We start from the raw sequence: 19,753 nt of genomic DNA on the forward strand, positions 1-19,753 counted from the left end.
TGGAAAATGGCTTATATTTTTTGGACTTTTTTCCCACCACTATAAGACTTGCTCATTCTTTATTCTGATTGATGACAAATCAGTAAGTAAATTGGGCACTTCCAGATCTCCAAACATGTAAATTATGGTCCAAGTGTAAGTTACTGTATGATGATATAACCTGCTGACAAGTTACAAGGAGAGTCCCAACAGACTTTGAAATCAAAGTAACCTAGTAGTAGAAAGATGTGACTGGACAGTAGAGTGGATATCATAGAGGTGTATATTCACACATTCACAACACAAATACAACAGTTGGCTCTTCAAAAAGATGAACTCTGACTCTGGGTCCTTTCACAACAGGTGCATATATACTGAGATCATGTGACACTTAAATAAAGTCCACCTGTGTGCAATCTAACTAATTATGTGACTTCTGAAGGTAATTGGTTGTACCAGATCTTATTTAGGGGCTTCATAGCAAAGGGGGTGAATACACATGCACACACCACTTTTCCGTTATTAATATTTTATAATTTATTTAAACAAGTTATTTTTTAAATTTACCTTCACCAATTTGGACTATTTTGTGTATGTCCATTGCATGAAATCCAAATAAAAATCCATTTAAATTACAGGTTGTATGTCACGGATTCTGTCGAGGATGCCCCTCCTCCTTGCTCAGGCAGGCTTCGGCGTTCGTCGTCACCGGAATACTAGCTGCTGCCGATCTATGTTCTATGTTTCTATGTTCTACCTGTTGTTGTCTGATTATCTCACACCTGTTTCCCATCGTGTAATTACTCCTTCCCTATTTAACCCGGTGGCTCCCATTGTGTTTTGTGCGTGTTTGTTATTTCGCTTCGTGTGTCGTTTGGTGAGTGGGTTTGCTCCTCCCTGTGTGGAGGTATTTTGTATTTGTTTCTTTACTTGTCAGTAAAGTACGTTTTCATTGAGTTACATTTACATTTACATCATTTAGCAGACGCTTTTATCCAGAGCGACTTACAAATTGGTGCATTCACCAGCCAGTGGGATAACCACTTTACAATATGTATATATATATATATATATATATTTTTTTTGGGGGGTAGAAGGATTACTTTATCCTATCCCAGGTATTCCTTAAAGAGGTTCAAGTGTCTCCGGAAGGTGGTGAGTGACTCCGCTGTCCTGGCGTCGTGAGGGAGCTTGTTCCACCATTGGGGTGCCAGAGCAGCGAACAGTTTTGACTGGGCTGAGCGGGAACTGTGCTTCCGCAGAGGTAGGGGGGCCAGCAGGCCAGAGGTGGATGAACGCAATGCCCTCGTTTGGGTGTAGGGACTGATCAGAGCCTGAAGGTACGGAGGTGCGTTCCCCTCACAGCTCCGTGAGGCAAGCACCATGGTCTTGTAGCAGATGCGAGCTTCAACTGGAAGCCAGTGGAGTGTGCGGAGGAGCGGGGTGACGTGAGAGAACTTGGGAAGGTTGAACACCAGACGGGCTGCGGCATTCTGGATGAGTTGTAGGGGTTTAATGGCACAGGCAGGGAGCCCAGCCAACAGCGAGTTGCAGTAATCCAGACGGGAGATGACAAGTGCCTGGATTAGGACCTGTGCCGCTTCCTGTGTAAGGCAGGGTCGTACTATCCGAATGTTGTAGAGCATGAACCTACAGGACCGGGTCACCGCCTTGATGTTAGCGGAGAACGACAGGGTGTTGTCCAGGGTCACGCCAAGGCTCTTCGCACTCTGGGAGGAGGACACAACGGAGTTGTCAACCGTGATGGCGAGATTATGGAACGGGCAGTCCTTCCCCGGGAGGAAGAGCAGCTCCGTCTTGCCGAGGTTCAGCTTGAGGTGGTGATCCGTCATCCACACTGATATGTCTGCCAGACATGCAGAGATGCGATTCGCCACCTGGTTATCAGAAGGGGGAAAGGAGAAGATTAGTTGTGTGTCGTCTGCGTAGCAATGATAGGAGAGGCCATGTGAGGATATGACTGAGCCAAGTGACTTGGTGTATAGCGAGAATAGGAGAGGGCCTAGAACTGAGCCCTGGGGGACAGCAGTGATGAGAGCACGTGGTGCGGAGACAGCTTCTCGCCACGCCACTTGGTAGGAGCGACCGGTCAGGTGGGACGCAATCCAAGAGTGAGCCGCGCCGAGGATGCCCAGCTCGGAGAGGGTGGAGAGGAGGATCTGATGGTTCACAGTATCAAAGGCAGCAGACAGGTCTAGAAGGACAAGAGCAGAGGAGAGAGAGTTAGCTTTAGCAGTGCGGAGAGCCTCCGTGACACACAGAAGAGCAGTCTCAGTTGAATGACCAGTCTTGAAACCTGACTGGTTTGGATCAAGAAGGTCATTCTGAGAGAGATAGCAAGAGAGTTGGCTAAAGACGGCACGCTCAAGAGTTTTGGAGAGAAAAGAAAGAAGGGATACTGGTCTGTAGTTGTTGACATCAGAGGGATCGAGTGTTGGTTTTTTGAGAAGGGGTGCAACTCTCGCTCTCTTGAAGATGGAAGGGACATAGCCAGCGGTCAAGGATGAGTTGATGAGCGAGGTGAGGTAAGGGAGAAAGTCACTGGAGATGGTCTGGAGAAGAGAGGAGGAGATAGGGTCAAGCGGGCAGGTTGTTGGGCGGCCGGCCGTCACAAGTCGCAAGATTTTATCTGGAGAGAGAGGGGAGAAAGAAGTCAAAGCATAGGGTAGGGCAGTGTGAGCAGGACCAGCAGTGTCATTTGACTTAACAAACAAGGATCGGATGTCGTCAACCTTCTTTTCAAAATGGTTGACAAAGTCATCCACAGAGAGGGAGGAGGGGGGAGGGGGAGGAGGATTCAGCAGGGAGGAGAACGTGGCAAAGAGCTTCCTAGGGTTAGAGGCAGATGCTTGGAATTTAGAGTGGTAGAAAGTGGCTTTAGCAGCAGAAACAGATGAAGAAAATGTAGAGAGGAGGGAGTGAAAAGATGCCAGGTCCGCAGGGAGTCTAGTTTTCCTCTATTTCCGCTCGGCTGCCCGGAGCCCTGTTCTGTGAGCTCGCAATGAGTCATCAAGCCACGGAGCAGGAGGGGAGGACCGAGCCGGCCGGGAGGATAGGGGAGTTCTGTGTCCTGCGCCTGACTTCGACCCACCGCATTACACTGACACTCGTGACAGAAACACGCACCAGTATGGAGTCAGCAGGTACAGCCAGTCAGTCCAGATCGATGGAGGAACGCGTCCGACAACAGGAGAGCATGATCCAGGCTCTCGGCACCGCTATGGAGAGAGTGGTAAATACTATGGACCGATGGGAGAGAGGTGGCTTTACTACACCACCTCCAACAAATCAACCTCCCACACCACTGTCCACCCCTTCGCCACCTGGGTCCAGTGGGTTTCGGCTCTCGCTCCCGAGGGCATATGACGGTACACCAGCCGGGTGTCAGGGTTTTCTTCTCCAGGTAGAGCTCTACCTGGCAACCATTCACCCGGCACCCTCGGGATACGAGAGCGTGTCCGCCCTCATCTCCTGTCTGTCGGGGAAGGCGCTCGAGTGGGCCAACGCCGAGTGGAGAGGTATAGACGCTACCTCAGTCCGCTACAAGGATTTCACTCGCCGCTTCCGGGCGGTATTCGATCATCCACCGGAGGGGAGAGCGGCGGGCGAACGTCTGTTCCACCTAAGACAGGAGAGGAGGAGTGCGCAGGATTTTGCGCTGGAGTTCAGGACTCTGGCAGCCAGCGCAGGATGGAATGAGAGGGCCCTGATCGACCACTATCGATGCAGCCTAAGGGAGGACGTTCGTCGGGAACTGGCCTGCAGGGATACCAACTTCAACCTGGACCAACTGGTGGAGATGTCCATCAGGCTGGATAACCTGTTGGAAACCCGCGGACGTTCTGAGTAGGCATAGCACTGGTCGACCGTCTCAGGTGAGTAAGCACCCGACTCACCCAGAGCTCCCTGTTGCTCATATGTGTATTGAGGTTGTTTTCCCAGAGTTTTCTCCTCATTCCCAGCATAAGGTGCTAGTAGATTCAGGCGCAGCTGGGAATTTTATTGATCGTCAGTATTCACTTAGTTTAGGGATTCCCACTGTACGTGTTGATGTGCCCTTCCCTGTACATGCATTAGATAGTCGCCCGTTAGGGTCAGGCCTAATCAGGAGGTCACCGCTCCACTCTTAATGAGGACGCAGGGGGGTCATGAGGAGAGGATTAGTCTCTATCTGATTGATTCTCCTGTGTATCCTGTGGTGTTGGGACTTCCCTGGTTAACCACTCATGACCCCACTATTTCATGGCAACAGAGGGCTCTCAAGGCATGGTCCAGTCAGTGCTCAGGGAGGTGTGTAGGGGTTTCCTTAGGGGTTACTATGGTGGAGAGTCCAAACCAGGTCTCCACCATGCACATTCACTCCGAGTAGGCCGATTTGGCTCTCGCCTTCAGTAAAAAGAGGGCGACTAAATTACCACCCCATCGTCCGGGGGATTGTGCGATAAATCTCCAGGTGGGTGCTGCACTTCCCCGGAGTCATGTGTATCCTCTGTCACAGGAGGAGAAGGCGGCTATGGAAACATATGTCTCCGAATCTCTGAGACAGGGATACATTCGGCCTTCCACTTCACCTGTTTCCTCTAGTTTCTTTTTCGTGAAGAAGAAGGATGGTGGGTTACGCCCGTGCATTGATTACCGTGGTCTTAATCAGATCACCGTCAAGTACAGCTATCCACTACCTCTGATAGCTTGTATGACGGAGTCATTGCACGGGGCACGCTTCTTCACAAAATTGGATCTCAGGAGCGCATACAACCTGGTGCGTATCCGGGAGGGGGATGAGTGGAAGACGGCATTCAGTACCACCTCCGGACACTATGAGTACCTTGTCATGCCATACGGGTTGATGAATCAGTCTTCCAATCCTTTGTCGATGAGATTTTCAGGGATCTGCACGGACAAGGTGTAGTGGTGTATATTGATGACATTCTCATATACTCCGCTACACGGGCCAAGCATGTGTCCCTGGTGTCACGATCGTCGTATACAGAGGAGGACCAAGGCGCAGCGTGGAAGGTGAACATGCTTTTTATGAATGTTACACGAACAAAACAACAAACGATACGTGAAGTCCTACGGTACAAACACAAACCAAAAGGAACAAGATCCCACACCATACTGTGGGAAACAGGCTGACTAAGTATGGATCCCAATCAGAGACAACAAGCAACAGCTGATTCACGTTGCCTCTGATTGAGAACCACACTGGCCAACATAGAAACACAATACTAGAACGAACACAAATGAAAACTCACACCCTGGCTCAACATACTAGAGTCCCCAGAGCCAGGGCGTGACAGTACCCCCCCCCCAAAGGCGCAGACTCCGGCCGCGCCAACCAAACACCACAGGGGAGGGACCGGGTGGGCACTCCGCCTTGGCGGCGGATCCGGCCCGGGCTGATCCCCCTCCCTCTCCAACCCCCAAAGTACCCCTGGTCCGCTCTGGCCCCGCTGGCCGGAGCTGGACTGCACACTGGTGGAGCGGATTGCTCTAGCTCCGGCGTGAAGCAGCTTACCGGTGCCGGACCAGGCACCGGTGGAACAGGCACGGGCCGTGCCGGACTGACGACGCACAGCACTGGCTTGGTGTGGGGAGCAGGAACGGGCCGGACCGGGCTGGCGACGCTCACCATAGGCTTGGTGCGGGGAGCAGGAGCGGGCCGGACCGGGCTGGCGACGCGCACCATTGGCTTGGTGCGGGGAGCAGGAACAGGCCGGGCCGGGCTGGCGACGCGCACCATTGGCTTGGTGCAGGGAGCAGGAACAGGCCGGGCTGGGCTGGCGACGCGCACCATTGGCTTGGTGCGGGGAGCAGGAGCAGGCCGGACCGGGCTGACGAAGCGCACCACTGACTTGGTGCGGAGAGCAGGAATGGACCGGACTGGGCTGGCGACGCGCACCACAGGCTCGGTGCAAGGGACAGGAACAGACCGGACCGTACTGGGGACACACACCACTGGCCCTACGCAGGGATCAGGAACGGGCCGGACCGGACTGGTAACACACCCCAGTACATCTCGCCGTGCCTCTACACCTTCCTTCCCCTCTTTGACCAGTGGCCCCCGTAACCTGGCGGCCTCCTCTGCCAACCCGCTGGGCCGCTCTATCGTGGTCTCCTGCTGCCCCGTCGTCCACGGCGTGAGCCCCCCCAAAAAAAATTCTGGACTTCTCTCCTACCCGTGGACCAGGTCTCCATATCTCTCGCCAGCCTTTCGCCCTTCTGCTTCCAAGTCAAGCCCCTCTCTTCCTCACACGGCTTGACCCAGTCGAGGAGGCGAAGGAGATCCGCTAGAGATCTCCCTGGCGATGGCTCCTGGACACGCTGCTTGGTCCAGTCTTGGTGGGATCTTCTGTCACGATCGTCGTATACAGAGGAGGACCAAGGCGCAGCGTGGAAGGTGAACATGCTTTTTATGAATGTTACACGAACAAAACAACAAACGATACGTGAAGTCCTACGGTACAAACACAAACCAAAAGGAACAAGATCCCACACCATACTGTGGGAAACAGGCTGACTAAGTATGGATCCCAATCAGAGACAACAAGCAACAGCTGATTCACGTTGCCTCTGATTGAGAACCACACTGGCCAACATAGAAACACAATACTAGAACGAACACAAATGAAAACTCACACCCTGGCTCAACATACTAGAGTCCCCAGAGCCAGGGCGTGACACCTGGTGCGTAAAGTGCTTGGACAACTGTTGAAGCATGACCTGTATGCCAAGGCGGAGAAATGCCTGTTCTTTCAGGAGTCCATCTCCTTCCTAGGGTACCACATGTCCGCGTCTGGGGTGAGGATGAAGAGTGACCGCATTTCGGCCGTGCGTAATTGGTCGACTCCAACCACGGTGAAGGAGGTGCAGCGATTTTTGGGGTTTGCCAACTACTACCGGAGGTTTATCCGGGGCTTTGGTCAGGTAGCAGCTCCCATTACCTCGTTGCTGAAGGGGGACCGGTGCATCTGCGGTGGTCAGCTGAGGCGGACAGGGCGTTCAGTCACCTGAAGGACCTGTTTACCTTGGCTCCAGTGCTGGCTCATCCGGATCCCTCCTTGGCTTTCACGGTTGAGGTGGACGCGTCGGAGGCTGGGATAGGTGCTGTACTTTCGCAGCGCTCGGGCAAACCACCCAAACACCGCCCCTGCGCGTTCTTTTCGAAGAAGCTCAGCCCGGCGGAGCGCAACTATGATGTGGGGGACCGGGAGCTGTTGGCTGTGGTCCAAGCCCTGAAAGCGTGGAGACATTGGCTTGAGGGGGCTAAACACCCTTTTTTCATTTTGACTGACCACCGCAATCTGGAGTACATATGGGCGGCGAGGAGATTAAACCCTCGCCATGCAAGGTGGTCCATGTTTCTCACCCGTTTTGTTTTCACCCTTTCTTACAGGCCAGGTTCCCAGAACGCTAAGGCAGATGCTCTGTCCCAACTGTATGACACGGAGGAGAGTTCCATGGAGCCCACTCCCATACTTCCGGCATCGTGTCTGGTGGCACCGGTGGTGTGGGAGGTTGACGCGGACATCGAGCGGGCATTACGTAACGAACAACTCCTCCCCAGTGTCCAGAGGGTCGTATGTACGTCCCGCTGGAGGTCTGCGATCGTTTGATCTATTGGGCTCACACGTCACCCTCCTCTGGTCATCCTGGCATCGGTCGGACAGTGCATTGTCTTACTGGGAAGTACTGGTGGCCCACCTTAGCTAAGGACGTGAGGGTTTATGTTTCCTCCTGCTCGGTGTGCGCCCAGTGTAAGGCTCCTAGACACCTGCCCAGAGGGAAATTGCAACCCCTACCCGTTCCACAACGACCGCTCCTCCACTAACCTTACTCCATTCCAGTGTGTATTAGGTTATCAGCCGGTCCTGGCACCTTGGCATCAGAGCCAGATCGAGGCACCTGCGGTGGATGAATGGTTTCGGCGCTCGCAGGAGACCTGGAACGCTGCCCATGTGTGCCTGCAGCAGGCCATCGGGCGGCAAAAGGCGAGTGCCGACCGCCACCGCAGTGAGGCTCCGGTGTATGCACCGGGGGACTGGGTCTGGCTCTCGACCCGAAACCTGCCCCTTCGCCTGCCCTGCCGGAAGCTGGGTCGGCGGTTTGTGGGGCCATTCAAAGTCCTGAGGAGATTGAACGAGGTATGTTATAGGTTACAGCTTCCTCCTGAGTATTGTATTAACCCCTCGTTCCATGTGTCTCTCCTCAGGCCGGTGGTAGCTGGTCCACTCCAGGAGTCTGAGATACAGGAGGTTCCTCCTGGATTCGAGGCGTCGGGTGGGGGGCCTGCAGTATCTCGTGGAGTGGGAGGGGTATGGTCCGGAGGAACGGTGCTGGGTCCCTAGGAGGGACATCCTCGATCCCTCCATGTTGAGGGATTTCCATCGCAGTCATCCGACTTGCCCCGCGCCGCGTCCTCCTGGCCATCCCCGAGGCCGGTGTCGACGCACGGCCCGGGGGCTACTGTCATGGATTCTGCCGAGGCTGCCCCTCCTCCTTGCTCAGGAAGGCTTCGGCGTTCGTCGTCACCGGAATACTAGCTGCTGCAAATCTATGTTTCTATGTTCTACCTGTTGTTGTCTGATTATCTCACACCTGTTTCCCATCATGTAATTACTCCTTCCCTATTTAACCTGGTGGCTCCCATTGTGTTTTGTGCGTGTTTGTTATTTCATTTTGTGTGTCGTTTGGTGAGCGGGTTTGCTCCTCCCTGTGTGGAGGTATTTTGTATTTGTTTCTTTACTTGTCAGTAAAGTACGTTTTCATTGAGTTCTGTGTCCTGCGCCTGACTTCGACCACACTGACACTCGTGACATTGTAATGCAACAAAATAGGAAAAACGCCAAGGGGGATGAATACTTTTGCAAGGCACTGTAGGTTAAAGCTGTGTGCTGTAAAATCTTGGTAGAACATGGGTGGAGTAGGCATTGTGGTGCTGGTGAATTTCCTTTATATTTCAGACCAATGCCTACTTCTCACTTAAAACAGTTTTTTGTTTTACATTTCCATGGTTTTTACACCGGAAGGTGATTATGCAACATTATTATACAACATTATAATACAGCATAACACAGCATTACAAGCAAAGCTGCAGGAATATATTTTTTGTTGTTGGGAGCACAGAATTATTATTTTTGCCCGCGGCTACAGCTGCAGCACCCTCAGCACCCCTACAGCACCCTCAGCACCCCTACAGCACCCTCAGCATCCCTACAGCACCCTCAGCACCCCTACAGCACCCTCAGCGCCACTATGAATACAAGTAAATAAAAAATACACAATAATGACAAATGACAACATAAATCATGTAATTATTAGTATTTATTTAATATTAACAGCTAATTTTACAGAGGGAAGGGAAAAACCAGAAACCCATTTAAACTGTTTTTTTTTCCCTGATGTCTTTAAAAAAGACAATTGAGCAAGCTCCTGGAAAATACATAAATAATTAACATGTAGCCTACCCATGAACTATTTACATACAGTTGAAGACGGAAGTTTACATACACTTAAGTTGGAGTCTTTAAAACTCATTTTTCAACCACTACACACATTTCTTGTTAACAAACTATAGTTTTGGCAAGTTGGTTAGGACATCTACTTTGTGCATGACACAAGTAATTTTTCCAACATTGTTTACAGACAGATTATTTCACTTCTAATTCACTGTATCACAATTCCAGTGGGTCAGAAGTTTACATACACTAAGTTGACGGTGCCTTCAAACAACTTGGAAAATTCCAGAAAATGATGTCATGGCTTTAGAAGCTCCTGATAGGCTAATTGACACCATTTGAGTAAATTGGAGGTGTACCTGTGGATGTTTTTCAAGGCCTACCTTCAAACTCAGTGCCTCTTTGCTTGACATCATGGGAAAATCAAAAGAAATCAGCCAAGACCTCAGGAAAAAAAGTGTAGACCTCCACAAGTCTGGTTCATCCTTGGGAGCAATTTCCAAACGCCTGAAGGTACCATGTTCATCTGTACAAACAATAGTATGCAAGTATAAACACCATGGGACTACGCGGCCGTCATACCGCTCAGGAAGGAGACGCGTTCTGTCTCCTAGAGATGAACATACTTTGGTGCGAAAAGTGCAAATCAATCCCAGAACAACAGCAAAGGACCTTGTGGAGATGCTGGAGGAAACAGGTACAAAAGTATCTATATCCACAGTAAAACGAGTCCTATATCGACATAACCTGAAAGGCCGCTCAGCAAGGAAGAAGCCACTGCTCCAAAACCGCCATAAAAAAGACAGACTACGTTTTGCAACTGCACATGGGAAAAAATATCGTACTTTTTGGAGAAATGTCCTCTGTCAGGAGGAATGGGCTAAAATTCACCCAACTTATTGTGGGAAGCTTGTGGAAGGCTACCCGAACCATTCGACCCAAGTTAAACAATTTAAATGCAATGCTACCAAATACTAATTGAGTGTATGTAAACTTCTGACCCACTGAAATAAATCATTCTCTCTACAATTATTCTGACACTTCACATTCTTAAAATAAAGTGGTGATCCTAACTGACCTAAAACAGGGAATTTTTACTAGGATTAAATGTCAGGAATTGTGAAAAACTGAGTTTAAATGTATTTGGCTAAGGTGTATGTAAACCTCCGACTTCAACTGTACATTATACTGCTGAGTGATTAGTACTTTTTGAGGTCGGTTTGGTTTCGGTTCGTAATTTTTTTTTTTATATCACTGTTTTCACTTTCATTTTGGACATTTAATGCACTATGCATTATGTGGGTTGAATGCTGTAACAATACAGAATAAAACAATTAATAAAATTGACTGCCCATTACTGCTTATCACTTATTAACCATCATTTATTCACATTAGTTACTTTAATAAAATATTTGTCTCATGCTATAGAGTTCCTGCCTATGCTGTCAGACAAAATCACTATTTTGTAGTTCTTCAAAGTAAATAAGGCATGCATTATGACTGCTGAATACCAACTATCAATCACTTTCATAACGTATTTTCAGACTCGCGAAGCAATTGCTTTCTATCCCTCTCGGTTGCCTGTTCTCTCTTCTCTCAGTCCCAATGTCTTGCTCAGCACATACCTTACCATTTTAAGCGGCCGCGCAATGGACTATGGTCATTGTAGTTAATTACCACATTTTCTGCGCTAAACTATGTAGCATATTGGCTTGTTCAGGCTTGATCTGATTTATCTCTACAGAAACTGCACATCAAGCTCACAGAAAAAAAACGAACGAAATGGAATTCAAATGATTGAACTGACGTCGGTCAATTAGTCGTTTAAAAACCGAAAAATGACAGACATTTTGGTTAATCGCCCAGCACTAATACATAATACATTATTGACTGTCACATTAGGTGGCTGGGAGAGCAAAGCATGAGTGGCACAAACTGCATGGTGCTCTGCGCCAGCAGTGACTTGGGATACACCAAGGGGAAGACAATGGTGCGGCATATGCGTGGATTTAGAGGTGGTCATCCGAATGTTTCCCGGTACAACGGTGGTCTTCTCTGATATCGCGCAGCAGGGGAGCTGGATGTTCCAGTGGGACCAGAAGATAACCAAGTGCTCACTCAAATCAGCTGGTGAACGCATTTCAGGGAACACAATCCGCCACCCTGCCATTAAGCAGTGTGTCTCTGGGATGTACCGTAGGGGTGGAGTGCATCTGATGGATGAGCGCAATGACGTATTCCTAAAGAGTTGAGCTCTCCAGTCTCCACCGTTCTCTCCCCCGTAGAGCCACCGAATAATTGAAAACAAGCACACCGTGCGTGCATGTGCAGACCAGTGTGTGTGTCGGGACTGGGAGAGGGGTATCAAAACTATACACGAAATAGAATGGTCAGAAACCCAGGACCTTCAGATCCTATGGGGGCGACGTTGACGCGTACGCTACGAACCCTGTCAAGAATGTACACTCTATTTAAATAGACAGTCTGGTGATGACAGGAAGATATTGTTGTTGTTCATTCACTCAGTACTGATTGAACATTTATGTATCTTACTTGGTTAAAAAATATAGTCTAAAACAGTTGTTGTGTTAAACAGTCACATGGCTTCTTTTGACTGCGCAAAGGTCGCGCAAACAAGCAATGATGTTGGTATTGTTTAAAGCTACCATATGTAACTTTTTGGTTGATCCCACCAAATTCACATAGAAATGTGATTTACAGATATGTCATTCGCCATGGTTATCAACTGTACCAGAAGAAATGGAACATAAATCACAGAAAATAGATGTTGTGGTGGGTGGCAGCTGTAGAGAAGTATTTGGATGACAGAGATTTTACTGCAGAAGAGTTACAAGGTGTGCCGTCCTGGTGTAGGACCAGATTGGGCCAAGTAGTGGAATAGTGGTAAGGTTTTAATGGGTGTAGGGTTAGTTGGTAGGGCCATTTCTTTCTTCATTTTTCCCCTTCCCTTTTGTCACAAAGTGTAATGAATTCACACTCCAGTACAGTAGATGGCGGTGTATGCACCTTTCAGTTGGTTGCGATCCGCCAATACAAATGTAAAGGATTTTGGGAATATGTTGAAAAGTAGCTTGACACTGTTAATCAGTCAGCACAAATGTTGTTTATATTGATAAGAAGAAAATTGCATTGCAGAGGAGGAAGCGTACTGATTAATTGCAGGGATCATCAACTAGATTCAGTCTCTGGACGATTTTTTCTTGAGCGTAGGGTCAGGTGGCCAGAACATAATTACAAATAATTAGTAGAATGCAAATTCACCGCAGGAAGCTTAAACAGATATAATATTTGACTACAACATAAACATTTCAAACATTAATTACATACACTAAGTGTTTCTCTGTAGTCTTAAACAAATCTACTTTGAAACAAAAGTATACACCTCACACACATGGTTATGGGCTTAAAAAAAAAAGAACCCCTGTACCATGTCAGATATAGAGTTGAAATGTATTCAATTTTGAGTTTGCATCCCAATATTACACTTTATATACATCACAGAAGACTGACATATAACAATTCAGAAACACCAGGTTTTCGGTGGTTTATGAACTATATTTTTGACTAATTATGAAATTATGAAAAATATGAATAACATTCCACCCATGAGGCCACTAGAGGGCGCTTGTGGTCATTCGACTGCAGGAAATGAAGAACACCTGCTCTTTCCATGACATGACCAGGTAAAAGCTATGATCCCTTATTGATGTCACTTATTAAATCCACTTCAAATCAGTGTAGATGAAGGGGAGGAGACAGGTTAAAGAAGGTGCCAGGCGCACCGGTTTGTGTCAAGAACTGCAACGCTGCTGTGTTTTTCACTTTTAACAGTTTCCCATGTGTGTCAAGAATGGTCCACCACTCAAAGGACATCCAGCCAACTTGACACAACTGTGGGAAGCATTGGAGTCAACATGGGCCAGCATCCCTGTGGAACGCTTGGCACCTTGTAGAGTCCATGCCCCGACAAACTGAGGCTGGCCCCAGATCTGTTTGTGCTCTCGCCAACTCCATTGCTGTCATTGTCAAGCCAAATGTTTTTTTTGGAATGACAATGAGTGACAAGGTAATTTCCGATTGAGCCGACAGATGTAGCGTTTACCACGAATGCAGTCTCCGCTAACGGGTATATGTTGTGAAATTGTTAGATATTACTTGTTAGATATTACTGCACTGTCGGAGCTAGAAGCACAAGCATTTCGCTACACCCGCTATAACATCTGCTAAACACGTGTATGTGACAAATAAAATGTGATTTGATTTGTAATCACTACTACAACCTATTGATTTTTACCAACACAAGTTGGTAGCCAGACTTCTAACTAATTTCAATTGATTTTGCCAGGTTTTAATTACACTGCTGCTACCAACTTCTTAGAAAAAAACATAGTACATAGTAAATTTTTTGTAATTGTAAACTTTATGCAAAGTTGTGTGTTAAAAATAAAATAAAAAAAGACTACAGGGGAATCATAATCACTGCAGTCATAACCGACTTGCCACTAAGTGGCACTATTGCTGAGGATGTAGGAAACAGAGGGAATAAAGAAAGAAAAACAATAGAAAGAAAGGAAAAAGTACTGTGTGACAAAAATGTATCCCCACTGCCAGTGTGTGTGTGTGTTTGTGTGTTATTTGAGAGAGGGAGTGTGTATGACCTGGAACAGCTCTTCCTGATGCAGTCCAAGCAGCTCCACTCCCCCTCTCCCGGCACAGGACTGCTGCTGTGGAGATGGGATGCTGATCCAGACTGGGAATATTTAATGCCTGGAATCTTAACTCTGGGTGGATCACTGCACCGTGAGGCGGCGTGCTGGGGAACACGGGAACTATCTGAAAGGAGATCATTTGGACTAGTTTGGACTTTTTTAAGGTGTTCTGATTTTGCAGCCTTCTCCTGAAGCTGGAATAATGTCTCTGGGCAGATGCAGGCAGGCCATGCTTGCAGCAGAGATCTGCACCCTGATGGCAATTCTGGTGGCAGGCACTGCAGGACAGAGCCAGGACAGGAGGGAGGCAGGGTCCTCCTGCTACGGGGGGTTTGACCTTTACTTCGTTTTGGACAAGTGAGTGTTCTCCTCTGTCTTCTTGCCTGCTCCAAGTCTCACTTTACTGCAGGAGCATCCATAGAGGCAGTGTAGCAGCCTGCTTCCATTTAGTCACCTACCACATGTTGGACATTTCTCTGCATTCTCATCATTATTGCCCAGAGAAATACTTACACCGAGCAATTACATTTTACTTTACAAATATATATATTTTTAAGGTAGTCTAATTTTAATGGAGTGATAGCCTGATCCACTAATCTGAACCAGAGGCCTGACAACACAACGTGAACATATATGTCTCCGGGGGCTAATTGGAAGTGTTAGAGCATGGGGGTGGGGTGGTGGAAGAGGGAAATAGAGTTGGTGGAGTGGAGGGGGTGCTTGGGCCAGTGGCGGCTCCTGAACAAATTCTCAGGGAGGGCAATTTTTCTGATGATTTAGGTGACCTACACACATTTTTAAAAAGATATGTCCAGCAACAACATGAAGACAGGGGCAGCATATAAGTCAATACCAGAAGCATTTATTGACTGATCTCAAAAGTGTTGGCTTACAAAAGCAAAATAAGTTATCACAGTAAAAATAATCAAGGGTGTTCTTTCACATTCCTCAACACTGCATAAACAATATGCATTTCCATAAACAAATGAAATATCAGCTGAAAATACAGCATCTTGGTATTTGTTCAGATTGCAGGATCAACAAGAGCTTTTACCACATTTTTGATATTGTTTAATCTTACCTTATGGCCTGCACTTGCTTGTGAAGCTGTCGAGGGCACGTTTGATAGAGACAGCATCGATGTCCTTCTTCTGTAGCTTCTGGTACAGAATGTCGACGTGGGGCATGATTTTGTGAAAAAGCCGCAGGAAAAAAATTAAATCTTCATCATGTAGTATCCTCACGTAGCCAGCTGCCTCTCTCAAGGTGTGCTGGTCAAATGAACCCAATGAACCCGTCCGGATGGCTTCAAAACATTATATGAGGTCGTCTCGATTCTCGTAGACAGTGTTCACGACTCTGCTGTTGCTAACCTCATCGTTGTGGCGGCGGACAGCTAGCCTGTATCCCTCATCCAGTTGAGTGGCAATATTCACTCTCCCAAAAGCAGACAATCTCAAACAGCTACAGTGGGGCAAAAAAGTATTTAGTCAGCCACCAATTGTGCAAGTTCTCCCACTTAAAAAGATGAGAGAGGCCTGTAATTTTCATCATAGGTACACGTCAACTATGACAGACAAATTGAGAAAAAAAAATCCAGAAAATCCCATTGTAGGATTTTTAATGAATTTATTTGCAAATTATGGTGGAAAATAAGTATTTGGTCACCTACAAACAAGCAAGATTTCTGGCTCTCACAGACCTGTAACTTCTTCTTTAAGAGGCTCCTCTGTCCTCCACTCGTTACCTGTATTAATGGCACCTGTTTGAACTTGTTATCAGTATAAAAGACACCTGTCCACAACCTCAAACAGTCACACTCCAAACTTCACAATGGCCAAGACCAAAGAGCTGTCAAAGGACACCAAAAACTAAATTGTAGACCTGCACCAGGCTGGGAAGACTGAATCTGCAACAGGTAAGCAGCTTGGTTTGAAGAAATCAACTGTGGGAGCAATTATTAGGAAATGGAAGACATACAAGACCACTGATAATCTCCCTCGATCTGGGGCTCCATGCAAGATCTCACCCCGTGGGGTCAAAATGATCACAAGAACGGTGAGCAAAAATCCCAGAACCACACGGGGGGACCTAGTGAATGACCTGCTGAGAGCTGGGACCAAAGTAACAAAGCCAACCATCAGTAACACACTACGCCGCCAGGGACTCAAATCCTGCAGTGCGAGACGTGTCCCCCTGCTTAAGCCAGTACATGTCCAGGCCCGTCTGAAGTGCATTTGGATGATCCAGAAGAGGATTGGGAGAATGTCATATGGTCAGATGAAACCAAAATATAACTTTTTGGTAAAAACTCAACTCGTCATGTTTGGAGGACAAAGAATGCTGAGTTGCATCCAAAGAACACCATACCTACTGTGAAGCATGGGGTTGGAAACATCATGCTTTGGGGCTGTTTTTCTGCAAAGGGACCAGGACGACTGATCCGTGTAAAGGAAAGAATGAATGGGGCCATGTATCGTGAGATTTTGAGTGAAACCCTCCTTCCATCAGCAAGGGCATTGAAGATGAAACGTGGCTGGGTCTTTCAGCATGACAATGATCCCAAACACACCGCCCGGGCAACGAAGGAGTGGCTTCGTAAGAAGCATTTCAAGGTCCTGGAGTGGCCTAGCCAGTCTCCAGATCTCAACCCCATAGAAAATCTTTGGAGGGAGTTGAAAGTCTGTGTTGCCCAGCGACAGCCCCAAAACATCACTGCTCTAGAGGAGATCTGCATGGAGGAATGGGCCAAAATACCAGCAACAGTGTGTGAAAACCTTGTGAAGACTTACAGAAAACGTTTGACCTGTGTCATTGCCAACAAAGGGTATATAACAAAGTATTGAGAAACTTTTGTTATTGACCAAATACTTATTTTCCACCATCATATGCCAATAAATTCATTAAAAATCCTACAATGTGATTTTCTGGAATTTTTTTTCTAATTTTGTCTGTCATAGTTGACGTGTACCAATGATGAAAATTACAGGCCTCTCTCATCTTTTTAAGTGGGAGAACTTGCACAATTGGTGGCTGACTAAATACTTTTTTTCCCCACTGTATATGTGGGTCTTTGACAGCTCATTTTTCTTAATCTTTTCTGAAAGATGGTGCATGTCGGTTACACCAGTCGCTGTCCAAGCGGTGCTGTCTGCTGTGCCGCCTTCAGGGTGGAAGAGTAAGCAGGGGTAGCAAAAAACTGCATTAGCTACATCGCAGCCTGCTAGCCAGGTTTTCCGTTCATACCAATTTTTGGAAAATCCTCGGGTGTAGGACTTCCCCCCTTTAGTAGACACCTGTTGAATTATTAAATTTGGTCTGGGAGGTCCTAATTGTTTCTTTGCCAATTTATCTTCATTTGTTCGCCGACAAAAAGGAACTTCTTTCAAAGACACAATCGAGTTGGACTGAAGCCTAGCCATTTTGATAGTAGTAGTGAATTGATTGAGGCTGCTACCTGGTCTTTTCTTAGTTACGTTCATTCATGGTTACGTTATGTATGACGAAAGCGTAAGTGCATGCCCACAGACACCCATAGAGAATGTATTGAAAGCTTTGAAATGTGAAACAAATAGATTTTACATGACAGGCTATGAGAGACTTCTGGGCGATTTTCAACCTGACTGAAATCGCCCAAAAAACGGGCGGGGCCATTTGAAGCACGACTTTAGCCTGATTTGACATTTAGTGGCTGGCAGATCAGACGTGAACACTGATAACTGCTGTTGCCGTGATATAATTTTTTATAAATTTATAAAAAAAAAATATATTTTTTTTATTTTTTTTTATAATTGATTAGAAAAAAAATCCCTTCCTTTTCCCGTTTGGCAGTGCGTCGCCCATATCGCCCTATTGAACAAGCCGTCCCTGGCTTGGGCTGAGGTAAATATGCAGAAATTAGAGCAGGTATGTGGGTGATATGCAGTCCAAGAGACCCATGGGGCCAGAGGCTGCATACTAACCTCTCCCTGGTGGTTCCAATCAGTTCCACTAAAGCAGCACAGCAGAAAACTGGTCAAATCTACTTCCTCAGCTTTCCCCACCTGCTCTGTCAAGAGGCTCCATTAGTTTCTACTGGAAAATGGAAATTGGAAATGGAAAAAACTGCCAACAAAACACAGGCTATCTGTAAACTTGTTGTGCTATCACGGGCCTTAGAATCTCTGTTTTCATGAAACATTGCCCATATGGCATGTAGGATGCTGGGGAATGCTAGTATGTTATTGTTATGTGTTCAAGTCATGTGTTCCTTACCTTTCCAGACTCACCCCTCCCTCTGTGTGTCCAAATGCTTTTAAAGATGGCAATTGTTTTCCCAGTTATTGGCAGCTCCACTGCAATTACATTTCTGTGGTGCACCATGCTAGAATACAGAACTACAGTAATTCCGAGCTTTCATAGGGAATGTTTTTTCACAGTTAGTCCTGTCTTATTCAATTCTCATCCACAATCCGTTGAGCAGTCACACTATTGAGGATATATGAAAGCTAGCAAATAAAATGATTTTAGAAAAAAAATTGCCCCACAAAACCATTAGTTCATATATTTTTTAACTAGTTGTTTGGATGCATATGGTACACCACTTACCATATAAATAACCAAGTTTACAATAAAAGTAAATAAAAGTCTGCTCTTGAACGTGCAAAAGCAATCAGCTTAGTTTGGAAGTGAGAAAACAATACATTTCTACTTTAGATAATTTTTTGCTGCTTTAAGTTTCCCAAGCAATTAAAATCTTTCAGATGAACAGTTCTATAGTATAGATCACATGCAGTATTTCACACACTTTAATCGGAATACTGTATGCATGGGTGAAATGTGTGACTGTTCATACAGCATGCAGAGCAATGTTAGCTACTTCATGACTCCCCAGTCGTCTTCCCTTGCACAGTGTAGTGTGCAGTGGGGAGAGCTCCGGTCTTTCTCTACGCCCCAAACCTCTCTCCATGTCTGTCTGGTCTGCACAACCCTTTCACCATTAGGCCCAGATGTTCCAAAGCTCCCGAGTTTCTGGCAGCTGTGTCAGGACTGGGACTCATATCAAAGTACAACGGACAGAAAAACAAGTGAGAGGGAAGAAAAGAGAGGCAAAGAAAGAAAGAAAGAAAGAAAGAAAGAAAGAAAGAAAGAAAGAAAGAAAGAAAGAAAGAAAGAAAGAAAGAAAGAAAGAAAGAAAGAAAGAAAGAAAGAAAGAAAGAAAGAAAGAAAGAAAGAAAGAAAGAAAGAAAGAAAGAAAGAAAGAAAGAAAGAAAGAAAGAAAGAAAGAGAGAGAGAGAGAGAGAAAGAAAGGTAGAGAGAGAGAAAGAGATCTTTTGATTTATCCTTTCTCAATCAATGTATTCAGACTTTCAAGCATCAACATCTTTCAAATACAGTGGGGGAAAAAGTATTTAGTCAGCCACCAAAGAAGTTCTCCCACTTAAAAAGATGGAGAGAGGCATGTAATTTTCAGAAAGGAGGTACACGTCAACTATGACAGACAAATTGAGAAAAACAAATCCAGAAAATAGATTTTTTAATTAGATGGAATATCTGAAATTATGGTGGAAATTTGGTCACCTACAA

General features: G+C 46.6%; 1 protein-coding gene across 1 annotated transcript in view; it reads left to right on the forward strand.

Annotated features, from left to right (window-relative positions):
* Positions 1–14,156: 14,156 nt before the first annotated feature.
* LOC121574203 (anthrax toxin receptor 1) overlaps positions 14,157–19,753 on the forward strand; it is a 56,804-nt gene continuing 51,207 nt past the window's right edge. The window contains exon 1 of the mRNA XM_041886839.2: positions 14,157–14,545. Within this exon, the coding sequence (XP_041742773.2) occupies positions 14,391–14,545 (155 nt within the window). The 5' untranslated portion in view covers positions 14,157–14,390. The remainder of the gene's footprint in view (positions 14,546–19,753) is intronic.

Source organism: Coregonus clupeaformis, chromosome 9 (genome assembly GCF_020615455.1).
Source record: "Coregonus clupeaformis isolate EN_2021a chromosome 9, ASM2061545v1, whole genome shotgun sequence".
Taxonomy (NCBI): domain Eukaryota; kingdom Metazoa; phylum Chordata; class Actinopteri; order Salmoniformes; family Salmonidae; genus Coregonus; species Coregonus clupeaformis.